Source organism: Dipodomys merriami, unplaced genomic scaffold (assembly GCF_024711535.1).
Source record: "Dipodomys merriami isolate MVZ:Mamm:240054 unplaced genomic scaffold, mDipMer1.0.p SCAF_7, whole genome shotgun sequence".
NCBI lineage: Eukaryota > Metazoa > Chordata > Mammalia > Rodentia > Heteromyidae > Dipodomys > Dipodomys merriami.
In genome coordinates this window covers 71,831,607-71,852,874 of record NW_027206290.1, presented here as the reverse complement: position 1 = coordinate 71,852,874, position 21,268 = coordinate 71,831,607, and the positions used below count along the sequence as shown (strand labels likewise).

The 21,268-nt window shown below is 44.7% G+C and overlaps 2 protein-coding genes across 10 annotated transcripts in view; one reads left to right on the top strand and one right to left on the bottom strand.

The window, feature by feature from the left end:
* Gss (glutathione synthetase) overlaps window positions 1-2,087 on the top strand; it is a 28,838-nt gene extending 26,751 nt beyond the window's left edge. For all 6 annotated transcript variants that reach the window (XM_070007133.1, XM_070007130.1, XM_070007132.1 and 3 more), the window contains 2 exons: window positions 474-663; window positions 1,594-2,087. In XM_070007133.1, coding sequence (XP_069863234.1) covers window positions 474-663; window positions 1,594-1,717 — 314 coding nt within the window. In that variant the 3' untranslated portion in view covers window positions 1,718-2,087. The remainder of the gene's footprint in view (window positions 1-473; window positions 664-1,593) is intronic.
* A 630-nt stretch (window positions 2,088-2,717) lies between these two features.
* The window catches only part of Acss2 (acyl-CoA synthetase short chain family member 2), a 41,750-nt gene continuing 23,199 nt past the window's right edge, over window positions 2,718-21,268 (bottom strand). Inside the window, exons 3-19 of one of the 4 annotated variants that reach the window (XM_070007124.1) lie at window positions 17,966-18,057; window positions 17,669-17,772; window positions 17,360-17,432; window positions 17,014-17,089; window positions 16,740-16,854; window positions 15,922-15,960; window positions 10,373-10,510; window positions 9,337-9,507; window positions 8,934-9,067; window positions 8,607-8,739; window positions 8,469-8,525; window positions 8,217-8,297; window positions 7,028-7,136; window positions 4,986-5,054; window positions 4,483-4,659; window positions 3,896-3,970; window positions 2,718-3,544 (exon numbers count right to left, since the gene is read on the bottom strand). In XM_070007124.1, coding sequence (XP_069863225.1) covers window positions 3,417-3,544; window positions 3,896-3,970; window positions 4,483-4,659; window positions 4,986-5,054; window positions 7,028-7,136; window positions 8,217-8,297; window positions 8,469-8,525; window positions 8,607-8,739; window positions 8,934-9,067; window positions 9,337-9,507; window positions 10,373-10,510; window positions 15,922-15,960; window positions 16,740-16,854; window positions 17,014-17,089; window positions 17,360-17,432; window positions 17,669-17,772; window positions 17,966-18,057 — 1,771 coding nt within the window. In that variant the 3' untranslated portion in view covers window positions 2,718-3,416. The remainder of the gene's footprint in view (window positions 3,545-3,895; window positions 3,971-4,482; window positions 4,660-4,985; window positions 5,055-7,027; window positions 7,137-8,216; window positions 8,298-8,468; window positions 8,526-8,606; window positions 8,740-8,933; window positions 9,068-9,336; window positions 9,508-10,372; window positions 10,511-15,921; window positions 15,961-16,739; window positions 16,855-17,013; window positions 17,090-17,359; window positions 17,433-17,668; window positions 17,773-17,965; window positions 18,058-21,268) is intronic. The other 3 variants (XM_070007126.1, XM_070007127.1, XM_070007125.1) reach the window with 3 other exon arrangements.

Genomic DNA, 21,268 nt, shown 5'->3' with positions numbered 1-21,268 from the left:
AGAGAAGTGATCCATCCTGGATAATGTCCACTAAGACCTTGACCTTGTAGATAGATGCTGCGAAACACAGGGGAATCTAATTATAGGTACAGGTGGAGCCTTGGGAATGGACCAAGTCTTCCTGGGGAGACTTGGAGAACAAGACATGGAGAACAAGAGTAAAAAACCAACTCCTGGAGAACCTCAATATTTAACTCATCATTTAAGAAGAAAGAGGAGGTGCAGTAACAGAGACTGGGAAGAAACATCCATAGACGGGAGACAGCCAGGCAGGGCAGTGTGATGGCAGGCATGTTTGGTTGGTAAGGGCTATCCTGTGAAGTGACCTTCTCACAAGCCATATGTGCTCTGGACTCACTGGGCTAGTGGCAGGAAATGAGGCTGGTGGCTTGTCCACATGGCTCCTGAAGTGAGGGCACAGGGTGCAGAAGGTACAGAGTGGGCTGACTGACTGACTGGCCGTTTCATTGCAGGAAACAACTTGTACGGGGAAGAAATGGTGCAAGCCCTAGAGCGGTTGAAGGACAGTGAGGAGAGGGCTTCCTACATCCTTATGGAGAAGATTGAACCCGAACCATTTAGGAATTGCCTGCTACGGCCTGGCAGCTCTGCCCGAGTAGTTCAGTGTATTTCAGAGCTAGGCATCTTTGGAGTCTATGTCAGGTGAGTCGGTGAGGAGGAACTCTTTCCCCTACTTCCCTTCTTGAGTGCCAGCCAGGCAAGCCAAGAAGGAACTTACAGAGTCAAGAATCCTGGGCTTCATTCCTAGCCTTGCTAGTCCCTAGCTTTGTTACCGTTTTCTGGTCTAGTAAATAAGGCTAGGGACTAAGACCTGCCCAACTCATAGGGATAACTAGTGACACTCAGAGGAGAGCTGCTTTGTAAATTTAAAGGAAATTCTACATAGTAGCAAAAGGATTGAGAAAAGATGGTATGACAAGCAGCACTAGGAGACTCTTAAAGAGAGTTTATTTAGGTCCAGCTCCAAGACCACTGGGAATTCTACGGAAAGGAGAGATTTGTCAGCTAAAGGATACTGAGTGGCTTTGAAAACCTTAGTAACTCCTTGAAGATTTAAGCACTAAAAATCAGTAAGAGGATACCCATGGCTGATGCCTGTAATCCTAGCTACTCAAGAGGCTGAGATCTGAGGATTGCAGTTGAAGCCAGCCCAGGCAGAAAGTCTCTGAGATTCTTATCTCCGCTAAAACTACCAAAAAAAGCTGGAAGTGGAGCTGTGGTTCAAGTGGTAGGGTGCTGGAGCAAAAGAAGTTCAGGGACAGCATCCAAGCCCTGAGTTCAAGCCCCTAACTGGCATCAAAAAAACAAAACAACAGCAACAAAAAAAAAACAAGAAAGAGATATCCCAATTTTAAATGAAGGAAAGTAACATTTAGAAAGTGATGTTTAGAAAGACTAAGGAACTTCCTCACAGTCATAGAACTAGTAGTTTTCAAGACAGGCTACAATCTAAATCTGACTCTAATGTCTTGGCATTTCTTGAGAGTAGTCACTCTTATGTACTGCTTATCAGGGACCAGGAAAGGTCCTAGGTTTGGTGACATTGTGTGTCTCCTGACCCTATTTCTACAGGCAGGGGAAAACAGTTGTGATGAACACACATGCGGGCCATCTGCTTCGAACCAAAGCCATTGAACATGCAGACGGTGGTGTGGCAGCAGGAGTAGCAGTCCTGGACAACCCATACCCTGTGTGAGGGCATAGCCTGGACTTCACTCAAGACATCTTCTAAGCCCCTGTACTTGTCATTCCTCTCCTAGCCCTTCTGAGTCTTCAGGGAAGGGTAAATGGCAGTTGCCTTCTTTCCGCCCTCCATCTGAGGACCAGAGAAGCTACATTTCCCTTTAGATGAGCTCTGAAGGCCATCAAACCCCTGAAGTATGAAAAGGGAAGCTGCTCTGAGGTAAAGGGCTATAAACCCTGCCATCTTCCTGTGGGCCCCTCTTCAGCCTTTCCAGTAGGTTTCCTGCCTGACTTGGGAAAGGACTAAATGGTAGGAAGAGGCAGATGGAAGGGTATAGACTTTCCCTAGCTCTGCCTTAAATAAAATCACCTTGCTGATTCAATGGTTCATTGCTGTACACCCATCAGGAAGCAGAGAGCCATAATCTAGATCTTCCCATTTAAGGTTGATTGGTGACTAGGCTATAGGGTATCTGTAGACCTAGCCCCAAAGGATAGAATCCTGAAGTTCTGATCCTTAGTTACCACAGGGCCCTAGGAAGGAGAAAGGATTTCTAGCAGGAGCCCATTGGGGAAAGCAAGTATGGAGGGACATCACAGTTAAGAACAGCATCCTGCTAGACACCAGTGGCACATGCCTAGCTACTCAGGAGGCTGAGATCTAAAGATCAAGGTTCAAAGCCAGTCCAGGCAGGAAAGTCCATGAGACTCGTCAATTAACTATCAGAAAGCCAGAAGTATCACAGTGGCTCAAATGGTAGAGCGCTACTAGCCTTGTGCTGAAGAGCTAAGGGACAGTGTCCAGGCCCAGAGTTTAAGCCCCATGACAAAAAAAAAAAATCCCAAAAAACAAAAACCAGGGTCCAGTCACTCCTGCTTAGCTCAGGCAGTCAGAAGTCCTGTGAGCGAAGCCTTGACTAGAACCAAAAGTTCTAGAAGGAAGAGTACTAGGATAGTCCTGGGAAATATCCTTCCCCTTTCATCTGACACATAAATCAGAGCCACTCACCACCTTTTTAAGGTCACAGACTTTATTCTTACAACCATGGGGCTTGAGCATGACTAGGGCAAGAAAAGAGAATTTAATCTGAGAGTGTCTCTCATGGGACAGGACAAGGAAGACAAACTCCTTTGGTCCTGGGAACAAAACACATCCACTCCTTCAAATCAGATAATATGAAAGTCCTCTAGAGACTGAACCCACGTACATTATCCCTGGAGCAAGTGGGCAGATAGTACTGCCATTTAGGAATTCAGACTCAGAACAAAAGCAGCAGAGTATTTAAAAAATAATAATTATTCCTAGACTCACACATTGTCAGTTTTTAAGGTAATTGCCTGCACAAGGTCAAAAGTGGTGCTTCCTGAGAGAGTTAATGTAGGATTGGAGTTGCTGCCTTGCTTCAAGACCTTCCCTTGCCCTTTGAACACTGAACTCAAGTGGGGACATGGCCTTGAGATTCCTATCCTGGGCTTACAGAGCTCTTGGAAGTTGAGGGGTACATCAATCTGAGACTGGCCTGGGTCCTTCCCCTTCTGCCTGGTAGTCACAAAAAACTGCCTTTACTTGAGGACCAAGTGTGGCTCTCATTACGCCTGGATTTGGGCCAGGGGGGGGTTGGGGGGGGGAGGTGGGAGAGGAGGGGTAGGAAAGATTGGCAGATCTCGGGAGAGCCAAGCAAGGGGAATACAAGGCAAAGACCAGTCTTCGTTCACTGGCTGGTCAGGCAGCGATGGCTGAAGAGGTGACTGATGACAGATGGATCAGCCACTGTAGATATGTCCCCCAGGTCATGGTCATTCTGAGCAATTTTCCGGAGCACTCGTCTCATGATTTTCCCTAGGGGAATATAGGCCTCTGGTTACTTCGTGATAGCATTGAGCCTTCTTAGTCCTGCAAGATTTTTTTTTTTTTTTTTTTTTGCCAGAACTGGGGCTTAAACTCAGGGCCTGGGCACTGTCCCTGAGCTTCTTTTCCTCAAAAGCTAGCACTCTACCACTTGACCACAGCGCCACTTCCAGCTTTTTCAGTTTATGTGGTCCTGATGAATCAGACCCGGGCCTCATGCATGCTAGGCAAACACTCTACCACTAAGCCACATTCTCAGCCCCCTGCAAGGATTTTAATCCACAAACTTCACCAACCACTGGGCCCTTAACCCATCACAATCCTGGAGATCTCTGAACATACCTGAGCGGGTTTTAGGCAAGCCAGGTGCATTCTGGATGTAGTCTGGTGTGGCAATGGGGCCGATCTTTTCTCTAACTATAATCAACAAATCAAGCATTTCTTTAGTATTGTGAGCTAGACTCCCAAAAGCCTACATAAGCATTCTCATGCTCACTGCCCCCCCCCCTTAACCATTTCTCTTTACCTTCTTTGTTGTATTTTAATCCACTTATAGAACTTTGGCTCTAGAATAAACCTGCTAGGATTTAAATCCCAATACTTTCTAGCAGTGTAGCCTTGGGCAAGAGATTTAATTCTCTATGTCTGAAGTTTTTTTTATAACTAGGATAACAATAGGATCTGTTTCACTGAGGTGATTATAAGAATTAAATAGGATAATGCATTCAAAGCACTGAACCCAGTGACAGAAGAGAAAAAGTATTCTGTACTTATCTGCTATTGTCATTATCTTAGTGGAGATTAAGTGGGAGGAAATGAGCCAGCCCATGGGATCCCTGAGTTCTGTCCCTAGTTTGGTGATCAGCTTGATGCAGCCCCTCCATAATAACTCATAGACCCTGTAGTCCTTGCCCAGGGTGGTTCCTTACTCTGCTTCTTGAGCTCCTCAGTGAGGGTGGGGCTGAAAGTGTGACCATCACATAGGGTGACAAAGCAGTAGAGACATTCGCCCTTCACAGGATGAGGGTGGCCCACCACAGCTGCTTCTGCCACAGCCTCATGTTCAACAAGAGCTGATTCTATCTCTGCTGTACTCAGCAGATGTCCTGGTGGAGAGAACGAAAATGCCATAAGAGAGATCCCAGCCTCTGTCTGTCCCAGCCCCTGTTTCATCTGCATCCAGAGAGAAGACCGAGTCTGATCATAAGAGAAAGGTCATTCTTTTCTCTGATGGCATTCTTTCCATTACTTTACCACCCTCAATCTCTTCTTCTAGGCACATTCCAGCATCCAACACTCTTCCTCTAATTCTGGCCCCAAAATTGAATGCTACACATGGTCAAGCCAAAGGACAGCCCTAGCACTCTCAGAAGGCTTTCTAGGAGGGAAACAGAGCTAATGAGATAGGAAGAGGTGGATCCAGGACCCTCACCAGATACATTGAGCATGTCATCAATCCTGCCAGTGATCCAGTAATAACCATCCTGGTCCCGCCGACAACCTGAGGGGAAAAACAGATAATAATACCCACGGCAGGTTGCAGGATCTCCATAACCAAGGTGTCATAGCCAGTGCAGGGCCTTCTAACAAGTCTACTGCTCACTGTGACAGTCAGTCTCCAAGATGGCCACAATGATCTTTACCCCTGGCATTTATAGCACTGCATAGTTCTCTTTGTCATTATATAGGATAGTCTATATGATCAACAGAATTTGGCAGAAATGCTGGAATGTGACTTCTAAGATCAGGTTACAGAAGACACTTTGGCTTCCATCTTGCTTGTATTCTCTCGTATCATTTGTTCCGAGGAAATCTAGCTAGTTGAGAGTAGCCCTTTAGAGAGGCCCAAGTAGTGAAGGAACTGAAGATTCTTGCCAAAAGCCATAGGAATAAGCAGTTAAGTAGATCTTCTAGGGTCAGTCAAATGTTTAGATGATTACAGCCCCTACCAACAGCCTGACTGTAACTCATAAGGGACCGTGACTGAGAAACACTAAGGTGCTCTCAGAATCTAATCCTCAGAAACTGAGGATGTGGTAAACACATCTATTTTCTGTACCTCAAGGAAAGATATTTTCTTTTTTTTTTATTGTAAAGATACTATACAGAGGGTTACAGTTACATGAGTGAGGTAATGAGTACACTTCCTCTTGAACATTGTTACCACCTCCATTGTTTTCCCCCTACCATCCCCTCCCTCCCTACCTTCCCCGAGGTTCTTTTTTTTTTTTTTGATTGTGATTAAGTGATTACATAATTAAGGAAAGATATTTTCTAAACAGGAAATTAGTTCTTATCACAACTGTGCTTAAAATCTATAAAAGTCTGCTACTATACTTTGAATGAAATCCAGACTGCTCACTGTGGCCACAACACAGTATTTTCTCTACCTCTCCAGCTTCAAGTACTGTGTCTCCAGGTGCTCAGCACAATTCTGCCCACTAGCTTCAGTCTAAGCCTCATGTATTTCAAGTTTGTTTTCCACCCCATGCAATACTCTTACTTTAACCAGTCCCTGTTGGCATCTCTACTTAAATCCAGGAAGCCTTGGAAGCCTTCTCGGATGATTTTGTTTTTGTTTTTGTTTTGTCAGTCATGGGACTTGAACTTTGGGCCTGGGCACTGTCCCTGAGCTCTTCAGCTCAAGGTGACTCTCTACCATTTGAGCTACAGCTCCACTTTAGGTTTTCAGGTGGTTAATTAGATATAAGAGTCTCACAGACTTTCCTGCCTAGGCTGGCTTTGAACCTCAATCCTCAGATCTCAGTCTCTTGAGTAGCTAGGATTACAGGCTGCGCCACTGGTGCCTGGCCCCTCTGATTATCTTTTTTTTTTTTTGGGTCCGGTCGTGGGGCCTGAACTCTGGGCCTGGGCGCTGTCCCTCAGCTCTTCAGCTCAAGGCTAGCGCTCTATCACTTGAGCCACAGCACCACTTCCGGCTTTTTTCTTTTTGCTTATGTGGTGCTGAGGAATCGAACCTAGGGCCTCATGCATGCAAGGCAAGCACTCTACCACTGAGCCACATTCCCAGCCCCGGCTCTGATTATCTTTTGTACAGTGGTTATTACTACAGAGACTTTTTAATGGAAATTGAAGGTGCATGTCTTAATAAGAAGTATGGAGGGGGGCTGAGAAGGTGGCTCAGTGGTAGAGCACTTGCCTTGCATGCATGAAGCCCTGGGTTCGATTCTTCAGCATCACATAAGCAAAAAGAAAAAAGCCAGGGGCTGGGAGGTGGCTCAGTGGTAGAGCGCTTGCCTTGCATGCCTGAGGCCCTGGGTTCGATTCCTCAGCACCACATAAGCAAAAAGAAAAAAGCCAGGAGTGGCGCTGTGGCTCAAGTGGTAGAGCGCTAGCCTTGAGCTGAAGAGCTGAGGGACAGCGCCCAGGCCCAGAGTTCAGGCCCCACACCCGGACCCCCGCCCCCCCCCCCAAAAAAAAAATAAGTATGGGGACAGGATATCCAAATCTTACCATCTCCTGTCACGTAGTACCCAGGGAACTTCTTAAAGTATGTGGTTTCAAAGCGTGTGTGGTTCCCATAAACTGTACGCATGATCCCAGGCCACGGCTGCTTAAACACCTGGGACGTGAAGAAGCACAGTGATCTCATCTTCTAGGCTGTCTCACAGCTTTGCTAAATTAAAGAAAAACACTCTAAATGTCATTACTGAGAGGTAGGATAGGTTTTGGAAATGGATGATCCTGGCTTGGAAATCCTAACTGCCAATTTACCTAGGCAAGTAACTACTCTGAGCCTCGGGATGTTCACCCATCAATCTGAGAAAATAGTTTCTTCTAAAGTTATTGTATTAAATTAATAGTATGTTGAAACTACCTGAGGTGTGCCTCAGTGATAAGCATTCAGTAAATTCTAATCTCTCCTTCAGAGAAGCAGATCCAATTTACTAATGAAAACAGTCATGTAAAAGAAGTAGGTCCTACACCTGAGTGAATAAATAGTTCCTAACATATAACATTCTGCAGCATCAGACTGATGGGAGGTACAGAATTCTAAGCTGAAGCCAGAGTTCCTAGATTCTAGTCCTGCCCCTGTTATTGACTTGACCTTAGAAAAGTGACACGTGGTGTGATCCTATCACAAAATTACAGCAACTAAAGATTAATATTGATCAAGATGCATTGTAGTTATAAACTGATTTGTTGAGTGATAACCCCTTTGAACAATACTTTTAGATAATAAAAATAAAAATTAAAAACTACAGCAGCTAACATTTATTGGGTATTGCTAGGTTCCAGGCTAATCCCTTTGCATGAGTTACTTAATCAAGCACCTGTAGGAAAATATGATCTATCTATCTATCTATCTATACTATTATAACCAATTTGATGAATGAGCATATTTAGGTTCAAAGGCCTCTGTGTTCACAGAAGAAGCAGAGTTAGGATTTGAACACAGGCAGGCTGACTTCAGAGCTTACATGATTTTCCTACCACATTACGAAGCCTCTTTTCTCTAGAATGTTTATCAAAGGAAGAACTGGGTCAAGTCTTCTTGGCCCAAAAGAGTGCCATCAGAAATCTCTATATAGCCTCTAAAAATGTCCTTAAGAGCTTACACACCAATAGACAGAAATGAAGGCAAAGTATCTAGAAAGATTGCCCTTGAAGTCTTTTCCCTTCCCAAAGACTAGGGGCTCACCAGATAACCTTCAGCTTCACCTTCTAACTCTTCCCCAGACTCATTCAGGATTGCAGGAGCTACACCAAAGAATGGGAAGGCCTAGAAGAAAATAGGAGAGAGGTCCCAAGAAAAGGAATGAGGCAACTGATTCAATTGCCATGGAGCCCCAAAGACCCAAAGTTCTCATAGCTATTGATCCACTCTATAGAAGGCCAAAGCATCAAAACCCTACCCCTGCCAGGCCTAGGACCACAGGGGAACTTCACTCACCGCAGAACCAGGTTTCATGGGTATGGCACCAGGGAGGGGGGTCAGCATGTGGCCACCCTGTAGAAGTCAGAGATTAGGGGTCAGAGTCAGTCTTCCCACATTGTCCCTCAGCCCCTGCTTTCTGGAACCCTTACTCACTGTCTCTGTTTGCCAGAAGGTGTCCACAATGGGGCAGCGCTGGGCCCCTACTACTCTGTGGTACCACAACCAGGCCTCAGGGTTGATGGGTTCACCCACTGTGCCTAGCACCTGCAAGGATGCCCGGCTATGCCTTGAGCAGAGAAATGGGAGAGAGGAAAGTCTTGAGTACCACTAAGCCAGGATACACATGCCCAACTCCTCTGGCCCCCTCTCCCTGACTCCCAGGTCAGAGAGTTGGGATAATGGAAAGAAAGAAATGGTACAAAAGGACCACATAGATCTGACGGATACCTAAGGGACAACAACTGGGGAAGGGAGTCTCACTTGGTGACAGGCTCATCTCCAAACTTCATGAGCAGACGGATGGCTGTGGGTGCTGTGTAGAACTTGGTCACCTTGTATTTGTCCACAATGCTCCACAGGCGGCTCACATCTGGGTATGTGGGAATCCCTTCAAACTGACCCCAGTGAAAGCTGATTATTCCTGGGCCTTCCCAAAAGTCCTTTATTCTGCTACTATGGCCTCAAGTTTATTCTTTTTTTTTTCTTTCTGACCAACCATTCTTCACTCTGACCAAACAAACCAAGGCATCAACCTATAAAGACACAACCCTCTCAGGACTCCTCTTTCTCTATGAAATGCATCACTTGGTCTAAGTCCCTCTGCTTCTAGAGTCTTAAGGGGCAGTTACCCAGAATAATCTCCATGCTCTATCTCCCTTCTCACCAAAACACTGGTGGCACCATTGGCCAGTGGCCCATAGGTGACATAGGAATGGCCAGTGATCCAGCCAATATCTGCTGTGCACCAGAACACATCCTCTGAGTGGAAGTCGAACACATACTTGAAAGTCGTAGCCACATAGAGCATGTAGCCTCCAACTGTGTGTACTACACCCTGTGGAAAGAATAGGTCTCATTTAATAGGTCTGACAAATGGAGGCTGGAAGAAGACCCTCTGGCCCTGCCCAAACCCTCTTCACTTCATCTGTCTCCCAATTTCTTTATCACATTTCTACACACACCCTCAGATCATAATTTCTGAGCCATCCATACCAATTATATATGCATATCACCCCTAACTTATTCAAATCTAGTAGTCTATATTGTGAGCTGTGCTATAGTAGAGGACTAGATGTTAATAATGTGTTGTGAAAAAGGAAATGACTGAGAGGTATGGTCTTAAAAGCCCAAGAAGGATCTCTGTGTTCACCCTTGGTCATGAGTCTACAGAACTGCTCTCCTTCACTCCTTCAACAAACCATGTGAAAATGGGAATAGAACACCCATTTCATCCACATGAATTCATCCTTTCTACTTTTTTTGCACTATGGAAGCCCTACTCAACTTATCTCAACATCTAGTGATTGAGGATTTTTCTCAATTTAATTTAATATGACATTCACAGTTGGGCCCACAAGGTAACCAAAAATGCCTCTATTGCATGCATAGCCTTTACTTTTAGTTCTCTCTCCCAACCCCCACCCCCCTTCTCCCTTTCTCCCTCTCCTCCTAAAATCACCTTAGGTTCCTGGAATTACAGGACTGATTGATAATATATGATAAGGGACCTAAACATTTGGATGCTTCTTCAGTAACTTGCTTTTCATCCCTATACAATACACACACACACACACACACACACACACACACACACACACACACACACACACACACACACACACACACACACACACACACACACACACACACACACACACACACACACACACACACACACACACACACACACACACACTTGCCTTAGGTTTGCCTGTGGAGCCACTGGTGTACAAGATGAAGAGTGGGTCCTCAGCGTCACACCACTCAGGCTCAAATTCATCCCCAGCTTCTTGCATGAGTTCATGCCACCAAAAATCAACCCCTTGGTTCCAGGAGATCTGCAGAGAGAGAAAGATAGGAATAGAGAAGAAAGAACTGTGAATAATTCAAGACAGGGTAACAGATACCCCTACCTGGCATCTGGAGGAGTGGTATAGGACTGGTAGGTAGAGGTGCAGGAAGGGAAGGAGGGAAGAGAAGGCTGTAATGGGATAGAACAGAAACAGAATGGCAGACTTCCTGGGTACTCCCACCATCTCGCCATCCTTTCTCTGCCTTTACTCCAGAACTTCTCTCACCTGGCCCCAGGCTGAGGAGGGACCCTTCCTTTTTATCCTCCAGTTCTCACCTTATAAAGGTTTTACCTGAATAGTATCTGATAGATTCCAGTCCCACCCCCTGCTATTATTATTAATCACAGCACCACATGTCTTTTCTACATAAAACATACTTTTCAGTTATTTTATTTAATCATTTCCTTGATTATTGACTCTCCCAACTAGCTAGTGATTTCTAGGAGGGTAGTGACATGTCTTTCTCCTCCCCAACATCTGGTAAAAGTTCCTGACACTCACAAGACATTTAGTAAATTTTTGTTAGATGAATAGCCACATACAGCCTGCATACACACATATGTACTATGGAACTAATAGATTATCAGTAGGAATGTGGACACCATACAATTCAGAAAAGCAAAATCAGTCAGAGACTGCAGATGAAGTGGGTACTTGACCTTGGTAGTTAGTTGTGAAAGAAATCAAGCACTTTTCCCTACATGTCCATTTCCCATCCAGTTCTGAAGCGTCTCTCCTACCTTTATAGCATGGATAATCAGTGGGGTCACCCATAGCAACTTCTCTCATGGAAATAGGTTTCATTCAGCAGGAAGCCTTTTTCTCCATCAGCTTGAAGCAGGAAGCCTTGATTCGAGATGATGGAGGAAAACCCAGGGGATTCCTCCCAGGAAAAGAATGTCTTCGTACACCTGATTGTCTTTAATGGCTTCTGGGTCTGTTATTCTAAACATTCTCTAACTTCCTATGAAACTACTTTTCTTTCTTTTTTAAATGCCAATTTTTTTTCAGACTGTTCTTTGTTGGGTAAAATTGGATTCCTTGAATTTGTCCCAAAACTACACTAGATTTCAATGTCAATTTTGTCACTTCCTAGCTATATGACTTAAATCACTCTATTTCATGTCCATCTTATTAAAAAGGAAGATAATCATTCCTGCTCTAATGGTTTCACAGGATTTTTGAAACATCAAAAGAGAAAAGATACTATCTAATAAATAGCAAGCCTTGGATTATCTCAGGAGTTAGAGATTAGGGCAAGACTGATGGATGTCGGAAGAGATAAGGTTAAGTTCAATGACCAATGGGAGATAAATTTAAGCATCTGATGTTTGGGGCTTGCTTTAGCTGCCTGAAAGCTCTTTCATAGACATTAGATTCTTGACTGTTCCTATGATCCTGGCTGGCAGACAGACATGGTTATATGACAGAAATGTCCTTCCCCTATTACATGGATCCATGCTAACTTATTAAGTGCATATCTGGTTTCAGAATTTCCCAGTGTTAGACACATACCTTGTTAAATTATAAAATGACTAATGATGGGACTCTTAGTCCTAAGAACTTACAAGTTTTTGTCAGTTGAGCCTCCTAAGACTGACAATCCCAGTTCAAGTAAGGGTGCTACTATAAAGAAAGCCTGGTGCTAGTGGCTCATGCTTGTAATTCTAGCAACTCAGAAAGCTGAGATCTGTAGATTGTGGTTTGAATCCAGCCAAGGCAGAAAAGTCCATGACTCTCTTATCTCCAATTATTAATTAGCAAAAAGATAGGAAGTGGAGTTGTGGCTCAAGTGGTAAGAGTGTCAGGCCCTGAGTTCAAGCCCTACAACCAACACAGAGAGAGACTGAAAGAGAAAAAGGAGAGAGACATAGAGAAAGAGAAAGAGAATAAGCAGCCCTAGCAAAAAGCATAAAACATACTCCATTTTTCAGTGGAAGATCTATATGAGTTTATGTGTACATTATCACATGAATTCTTACATTTCCTGCCAAGTGGTTGCTTGAGCTGAGGGCAGTTATGAATGTAAGCAGAACCATGTCAATATTGCTTTATATAAAATGTGCAGGTCTAAAGTACTGTGAATTGTCATAATGTAAGACATAGTTATACTGTGGCTCTGCAATGAGGCGTCGTCTTGTAATCTGACAAAACTGTTTCCTTTGTGAAGTTATGTGTGTTTAGGGAGGCGTGGAGGAGGTGTGGCACTCCAGGTGTAGAACTGGTAATGAGCACCAGGAAGCAGGATGACTTCCTGATGTAAGCTGGGCCAAGGGCTTTGAACCAGGAAGAGGTTTCAGTTTTCTAAAATAAAAATTGAGGAGTTGGCCCTTGTCCTTAGATTAGGGCAGCTGTTCTTACAAAAGGAATATGAAGGCGCTCATAGGTGATATGGTTGAAGAGTGCACCTGCAAACTATACCAGTCCCTCCTTTGAAGGTTTCAGAAGGATAAAAGTGTTTGGAGTTCTGCCAAGGTTCTGCAGGTTTTAATGCTGTTTTTAGACCCTGGACTTTGTAAGTCTATTGTTAGGTTCTTTGAGTTTTGGTAACTAATTTTTTTTTTTTTTTGCCTCCAAGAAATAAAAGCCCAGAAGCCTGAGCCTGAAGTAGAATTAAGTTTCTTATTTGTTTTCTATCTCATTTTTAGAAATGCCAGTCTGTGTGCTATGTTAAGGAGAAAGGGGAAACAATAACACCTAACATTGATTGAGTGGTTACTATATGCCAAGCACCTCACATAGATTGAAAAAAGCCTATAGAATAGGTCAGTTATTATAGTTATCTTACAGATGGATGAAAGCTTATGTGGTGATGCTGTTATTTCAGGTGACAGAGCCAGAATTTGAATCCAGATCATCTGGCTACAGCTCCTGTACTCTAAATCATTATTAGTTAACTCTTTTCAAAAGAAGTGGTTAGGCCCAGTGGCTTACACTTATAATCCTAGCCACTTGGAAGTCTGAGGTTAGGAAGAGTTTGTGACTATCTCCACAGAAAGTAGCTGAATTCGATGATGTGTCATACCTATGATTCCACCAGCATGCATGTAGGTGAGAAGCCAGATCCTATCTCAAAAATTACCAATGAAAATCAGGGCTAGAGGTATCACTCAAGTGGTAGAGTGTCAGGCTAGCAAGTGCAAAGCCCTGAGATCAAGCCCCAATACCACACACACACAAAAAAGACAACTTTGTGTTTGAGTTTTATTTTATTTTATTTTTTGCCAGGGAGCACTGTCCCTGAGCTTCTTTTGCTCAAGGTTAGCACTCTACCACTTGAGCCAGAGCACCACTTCCATCTATTTCTGTTTATGTGGTGCTGAGGAATTGAACCCAGGACTTCATGCATGCATGCTAGACAAGCACTCTACCACTAAGCCACATTCCCCACCTGTATTTGAGTTTTAAAAAGAAAGCCACATTCTCAAGAAATCAGATCTGTCTCTACCATACTAATGAGAATAGACAAAAGGGGCTTATATGTACATATGTACCATTAGCATAAGAGAGTAATTGTAGTAGACTTTGAGTATGGTAACCTGTGATGATGTTAAAGTTCACAGGAACAGTGGGCTTTATGTTTTGTTTTAGGAAAGAAACTCTGTCTCTTTTTTTTTTTTTTTGTCGGTTATGGGGCCTGAACTCAGCCTGGGCGCTGTCCCTCAGCTCTTCAGCTCAAGGCTAGCGCTCTACCACTGGAGCCACAATACCACTTCCTGCTTTTTCTGCTTCTGTGGTACTGAGGAATTAAATCCAGGACATTGTGCATGCAAGGCAAGCATTCTACCACTGAGCCACCTTCCTAGACACTCACTTTTTTTTTTTTTGGTTGGTTGTTGGGTTTGAACTCTGGGCTTGGGCGTTGTCCCTGCGTTCTTCAGCTCAAGGTGAGCGCTCTACCACTTGAACCACAGCACCACTTCCAGTTTTCTAGTAGTTTGTTGGAGATAAGAGTCTCACAGATTTTCTTGCCCAGGCTGGCTTTGAACCATGATCCTCAGATCTCAGCCTCCTATGTAGTTCGGATTACAGACGTGAGCCACCGGTGCCCGGCTCCTCACTTTCTTTTTTAAGCATGTATTATCGGGCTGGGAAGGCAGCTCAGTGGTAGAGCACTTGCCCTGCATGCCTGAGGTCCTGGGTTCGATTCCTCAGCACCACATAAGCAAAAAGAAAAAAGCCGGCAGTGGTGCTGTGGCTCAAGTGGTAGAGCGCTAGCCTTGAGCTGAAGAGCTAAGGAACAGCGCCCAGGCCCAGAGTTCAGGCCCTACGTCTGGACCCAAAAACAAAACAAAACAACAACAACAACAAAAAAGCATGTATTATCATCTCTATTTCTGATGAGTGAAATGAAGCCTAGAGAGGAGAGGTGACTTTTTTTTTTTTTTTTTTTTGCCAGTCCTGGGGCTGAAACTCAGGGCCTGGGCACTGTCCCTGAGCTTCTTTTTTTTGCTCAAGGCTAGCTCTCTACCACTTGAGCCACAGCACCACTTCTGTCTTTTTCTATTTGTACTGAGGAATCAATCTCAGGGCTTCATGCATGCTAGGCAAGCACTCTACCTCTAAGCTACATCCCCAGCCCTTTATTAGAGATCTTTTTTTTTTGGGGGGGGGGGTCCGGTCATGGGGCCTGAACTCTGGGCCTGGGCGCTGTCCCTCAGCTCTTCAGCTCAAGGCTAGCGCTCTACCACTTGAGCCACAGCACCACTTCTGGCTTTTTTCTTTTTTTGCTTATGTGGTGCTGAGGAATCGAATCCAGGGCCTCAGGCATGCAAGATAAGTGCTCTACCACTGAGCCACCTTCTCAGCCCCTTTATTAGAGATCTTTAAAATGGACCACTGAATTCCAAGCCCACTCCTATGTAATGATCTTCTACATGCACCCACTTATGGATATCCCTTCTTAGAACCTCCTACAAAATGATTTTGTTCAAGTTACAGGTATGTACATTTCATAAATCTCAATAAATCCCATAAATCTGTCTTGTATAAAACTTTTGTTTTCATTTATAATACATATCTAACTCCCTAAATGATAACAAATCCTAGAGTCATGGACTGTACCTCCTCTACCTGTCTTTGTCTCTTCTAGCTCTACACCATCTGAGGGCACAGAAAACAAACGCTTACTGACAGGTTTCCTGGTCCTCTTTCCCATAAAAGACCTGGGCAGCTGTTGTGAAATCAGATGTCTGTTGCTACATCTCTGGAATCCTTGTTCTATGCCAGTTGACAAAGGTAGAAACAAACATTTGATTTTACAACCCTTCGGAGTAGTGTAGATGTCAAGGGGTTAGAACTGACAACACACCTCACTGAGGCAAACAAACAAAGAACAGATGGATTCACAGACAAGCACACAGGGAAGCAGTGCCCAAGGCAGAGCAGAAATGTACCTGGGGCTGGATGCGCTTGGATTTTTCTTTCAGCTTACCCTGTTAAGAGCCCATGGAATGGAAAGCCTGATGAGCAGGGTCCAAGAAATAGAGCAGGAAAGGGTAAATATGCCCTAACTCCTGGATACCCATTCCCCCAGACTCCCCTCTCACTTCTTCCCAGCCTCAATTTTCCTCATCCTGAATCCAGCAGAATCTCTAATACTGATTAGAATTTCCAGTCTTGCTAAACTATAGCCTCTCTAGTCCCAAGACAAGTCAGCACCCTTTAATTCATATAATCTAATTAAACCTCTGTCCTTTTGATCACCTGATTTCCCTATCTATACCTCTCAGACCTGGAAGTCACCATTGGGCTTTTTTTCTGCTCTCACCAGAAGCACTGGATCCAAAGCTAACAGCCATCTTAAAGGCTGGAGTCTAGTCCCTCCATAGTAGGCATCCCCTAGGCCACAAACGTATCCCACCCAAGTCACAGTCTAGCCAAGTGACTCCATATAGTCACCCAGGTGATACAGAAGTGACACATTTCCAACCCAAGTCCAACCCCTGAGAGTCCGGCATGCCAGTTAAGATACCCTAACCAACACAGGAGTCTCCTTCACAACTTCTCATCCTTAGTTCTTTGAGACCCAGGGACCTGTCTACTCATATTCAAGGTCAAAGTCCCTTGCTCCCAATTAGCCCTGCCAGAGAAAGCACTCAGGATTGTTTCCAGATCCTCAGCATTATGATGAAAGGAAGACATTGGGAACTTCTTAAGCAAGAAATAGTAGAAAATTTGAGCCCAGAAGAGAGCATAGTAGTGCCAAACTCACCTGGACATCAGGACATGGCCTCTTAATTGGGGGAGATTGGCTGGAGGAATCACCCATGCCCAACTCTGCTCGCCCTATGTGCTTGACCACAATGCAGCATCTCACTGGGAAACCCCTGGAGGAGATAAAAGCCTGAAATAGTAGTCTAGTTGGCTCTAAAGAGAAGTTGGCAAGATCCTCACCCCATATCCACAGTAGGAGGGGCAAAGGAAAGCTGGCACTGGAGAAAGGCCCAGTCCACCCAGGGCAGTAGCTAAGAGGTGAGCATACTCACTTCTCCTGACACTTCTCCAGGGATTCATCAGCCAGCTCCTTCAGGTTCACAAGCTTTTCCCCCCTGTAGAAGGCATCTTTGGGGAGCAACAGATATTCCAGGCCTTAGTAGGCACCCAAATCCCCAGTAGGCTCCATGTCCATAAGGCCCTTCCTTAGCAGGTCTCTTGACCTTGGCTCTTCCAGATGATTTGGGCTGCTGAGAGTTAGCTGAGGTGGGACCAAGAGAGCAAGGGCAAGCAGTCCCTGGACCCTCCTTCCTAATTAGACCCAAGTCAACAAGCTGAATAGAGACCAAGAGTCAAGGTATAGGGGAATTCTGGAGAAGGGGGGAGGGAATTAGTCACCTGTAGTGATGAGAATACTGCAACTGGAATCCAGAATTCTTTCACATAGAGACTCTGCAGAGAAGCCTGCAAACTAGAGAAGGAAAGAAAAACTGAAGGAGAACGGAAAGGCCTAGAGATTAAATAAAGAAGAAAAAGAATTGCTCATGAAACAGCATCTCCAAACCAGGGTCCTGGATGAAACCAAATAACTGATTTTGACCTATGATGTTAGCACTCTAAAATCTTTCATCATCCAGACCCAATCCACCCCCAAATCTCATCTCTACCACCCCCACCTGCTCCCTCTTCCCCATCCCAAATTCTTACCACAATGGAATGCAAAGCCCCAAGGCGGGCACATGCCAACATGGCTACCACAAGCTCCAAGATCATGGGCATGTAGATGGCCACTCGGTCACCCTTCCGAATGCCTGCAGGTAAAAGACACAGAACAGGCCTGTTGATCCTTCCTGCTGCTACTTGTCCACACCCATCCAGCTGTCCCCTTTCCCAGTTAGCTAACTTTTTTATTTCTGTTACTAGATTCCTTCCATCTCTCCCGACAGATCCTCAGATACTCCAAAGCCAAGCCCTCCAGCCCCTTTCCCACACCCCCACACTCACCCTGTTTACGAAGAACATTGCTGAACCGACATACTTGGACCAGAAGCTCACGGTATGTGATCTGGGCAGCCTCCCCAGGCTCATTTCCTTCCCTGAGATATGCCAGAAAGAACCAATGATTAGGGATATAATTTCATCTTCACAATAGGAGCAGTCAAAAAATGCATCTGTTAACACTAAAGCCTAAGTTCTGTAATAGTGAACCAATTACCACCACACCTTGAGCTGACTGAACAGATACTTTGGCCCCTCAAGATACTTCATACACTTGGGGCTGGGCATGGTGGCTCACACCTGTAATCCTAGCTACTCAGGAGGCTAAGATCTGAGGATCACAGTTCAAAGCCAGCTCAGGAAGGAAAGTCTATGAGACTTACGTCCAATAAACCACCAGAAAACTGGAAGTGGTGCTGTGGCTCAAGTGGCAAAGTGCTAACCTTGAGCTAAAGAGCTGAGGGACAGCACTCAGGCCCAGAGTTCAAGCCCCACAACTGACAAAAAAAAAAAAAAAGAAGAAAAAGAAAAAGCCAGAAGTGGTACTGTGGTTCAAGTGATAAAGTGCTAGCCTTGAGCATAAAGAGGCTCAGGGATGGTTTCCAGGCCCTGAATTCAAGCCCTAGGACTGGCAAGAAAAGAAAAGAAAAGAAAAATGCACATGTGATATATCATTGGAAAGTTCACTGTCCATCTCTGATCCTTATTTATTTTATTATTTTTATTAGTATATGTTAGTTGTACAAGGAATGCATTGCCAAACATGTAACCCATGTAATGCTGTCAACTTCACCCCTTCTATCATTCTCCCCATCCTACTCCCGCTTCTTAAAATAATCTTTTTTTGGGGGGGGGTCCAGTAGTGGGGCCTGAACTCTGGGCCTGGGCGCTGTCCCCTAGCTCTTCAGCTCAAGGCTAGCGCTCTACCATTTGAGCCATAGCGCCACTTCCGGCTTTTTTTCTTTTTTGCTTATGTGGTGCTGGGGAATCGAACCCAGGGCCTCAGGCATGCAAGGCAAGCACTCTACCACTGAGCCACCTTCCCAGCCCCTTAAAATAATCTTTTTAAAAATTTATTTTATTTATATGTTACAGAGAATAGAACCCAGGGGAATTGAACCCAGGGCTCATGCATGCTAGGCAAGCACTCCACCACTAAGCCACATTCCCAGCCCCTTGAAACAATTTTAACAGGTTTGTTCTATTGTCATATATAAAAATAAATAACCACATTAATCCTCATTCACCTTTTTTTAGCCCTCCCTGTTCTTGCTAGTTTTTTCCTCCCTCCCTCCAATTCAAGCTTATTTTACTTTCCTGTCATTCATTTTTTAAAGTATGTATTAATTCCATCAAAGGGTTTCAGTATGGTAGTTGAGACATGTATATATTCTGTGTTTCTGAGCCTTATTTTTTATGCTGATAAAAACAGGAAGATGGTCTCTTTTGTCCTAGGGCAGTATTAGGGCAAAATGGTATACAGATGTGACTGTTTTTTTGTTTTTTTGTTTTTTTTTTTTGGTCGGTCGTGGGGCTTGAACTCTGGGCCTGGGCGCTGTCCCTCAGCTCTTCAGCTCAAGGCGAGCGCTCTACCACTTGAGCTACAGCGCCACTTCCGGTTTTCTGGTGGTTTATTGGAGATAGGAGTCTCGCGGTCTTTCCTGCCCGGGTTGGCTTTGAACCGCGATCCTCAGATCTCAGCCTCCTGAGTAGCTAGGATTACAGGCGTGAGCCACCAGCGCCCGGCCAGATGTGACTGTTTTTGATAAGGTACATTGGTAGCTGAACCTGGTGGTACACACCTAAAATCCTTGTACATAGGAGACTAAGGCAGGAGGATCATGAGTTCAAGGCCAACATGGGCTACATAGCAAGGTCCAGGCCAGTCTTTGCTACATAGTGAGGCTCCTGACTTAAAAAAAAAAAAAAAAAGGTGGGGCAGGGATAGGAGGGGGCAGGCACTGGTGGCTCACGCATGTAATCCTAGCTACTTAGGAGGCTAAGATCTGAAGATCGCGGTTCAAAGCTAGCCTGTGTAGCAAAGTCTGTGAGACTTATGTCCAATAAAACACCAGAAAACTGGAAGCGGTACTGTGGTTCAAGTGGTAGAGTACTAGCCTTGAGCTGAAGAGCTGAGAGACAGCGCCCAGGCCCAGAGTTCAAGCCCCACACCACCACCAACAACAACAAAAGATATTTCAATTCCAGTGCCGTTAGTGGGTTCTTCTTGCTTTGTTTTTGCACAAAGTTCATGCTCACCTCCACACTTTAGCTCATGCTATTGCTTCTTCTGCTTGAAATGTCCCTCCCTCCTTTAGACATAGCTCTCCTTCTGTGCTACAGGCCATCATATTTCCTCTCCTTCCTCACTACTCAGAGTACTTGTAAAAGAGGAAACTGAAACCTAGAGAGAAGCAGCACTCAGCCAAGGTCATACAATAATAAGTAACAGAGCCAAGAATAGATCCTCAAGTGTTCTAATTTCAAGTAAGGACTCATTCCCCCATAGTAGGAAGGACAGGGACAGACAGGGAAACTAAGCCTTTTCTTACTGACAGAGGGTACGCAGATTATCAGCCTCCTTTCAGATTCTGGTCCAGTGAGTCAGTTACTATCTTCTCCTTGGCTTTACCCCTCGTATGGTTGAGAAGAGCCAACCATAGTAAGCTTTCTAAAGTGAGACGCAGTAAGGGTGAGGAAGCTGGCAGGTGGCCCTGGATGCCAGAGTCAGGAAAGCTATTTCCATAACCTGCACACTGACAAATGCCATAGGAACTTAGAATGTCTTCAGTTATGGCTAACTGCTGACATCTATATCTCCATGCATAAATCCCCATCATGTGCTACATACCAGCCCACTTATAATATAGAAACATTTTAGGCTCAAAGCTAGCACATAAATATGTGGTCAAAAATAGCATAAACATATGAGCCCAGAATTCAAACAGATCCTTGACAAATACACGCATCACATATTATTCACAGCTTACCTTTTTAAAAATTTTTCTGGTCAGCCATGGGGCTTGAACTCAGAGCCTACGTGCTGTCTCTGAGCTCTATGCTCAAGGTTAATACTCTACCACTTTGAGCCACAGTGCTACTTCTCATATTTTTGAGTAGTTAATTGAAAATAAGAGACTCATGGGAAGGGCTGGGAAGGTGGCTCAGTGGTAGAGCGCTTGCCTTGCAAGCCTGAGGCCCTGGGTTCAATTCCTCAGCACCACATAAGCAAAAAGAAAAAAGCCAGAAGTGGCGCTGTGGCTCAAGTGGTAGAGCACTAGCCTTGAGCTGAAGGGCTAAGGGACAGTG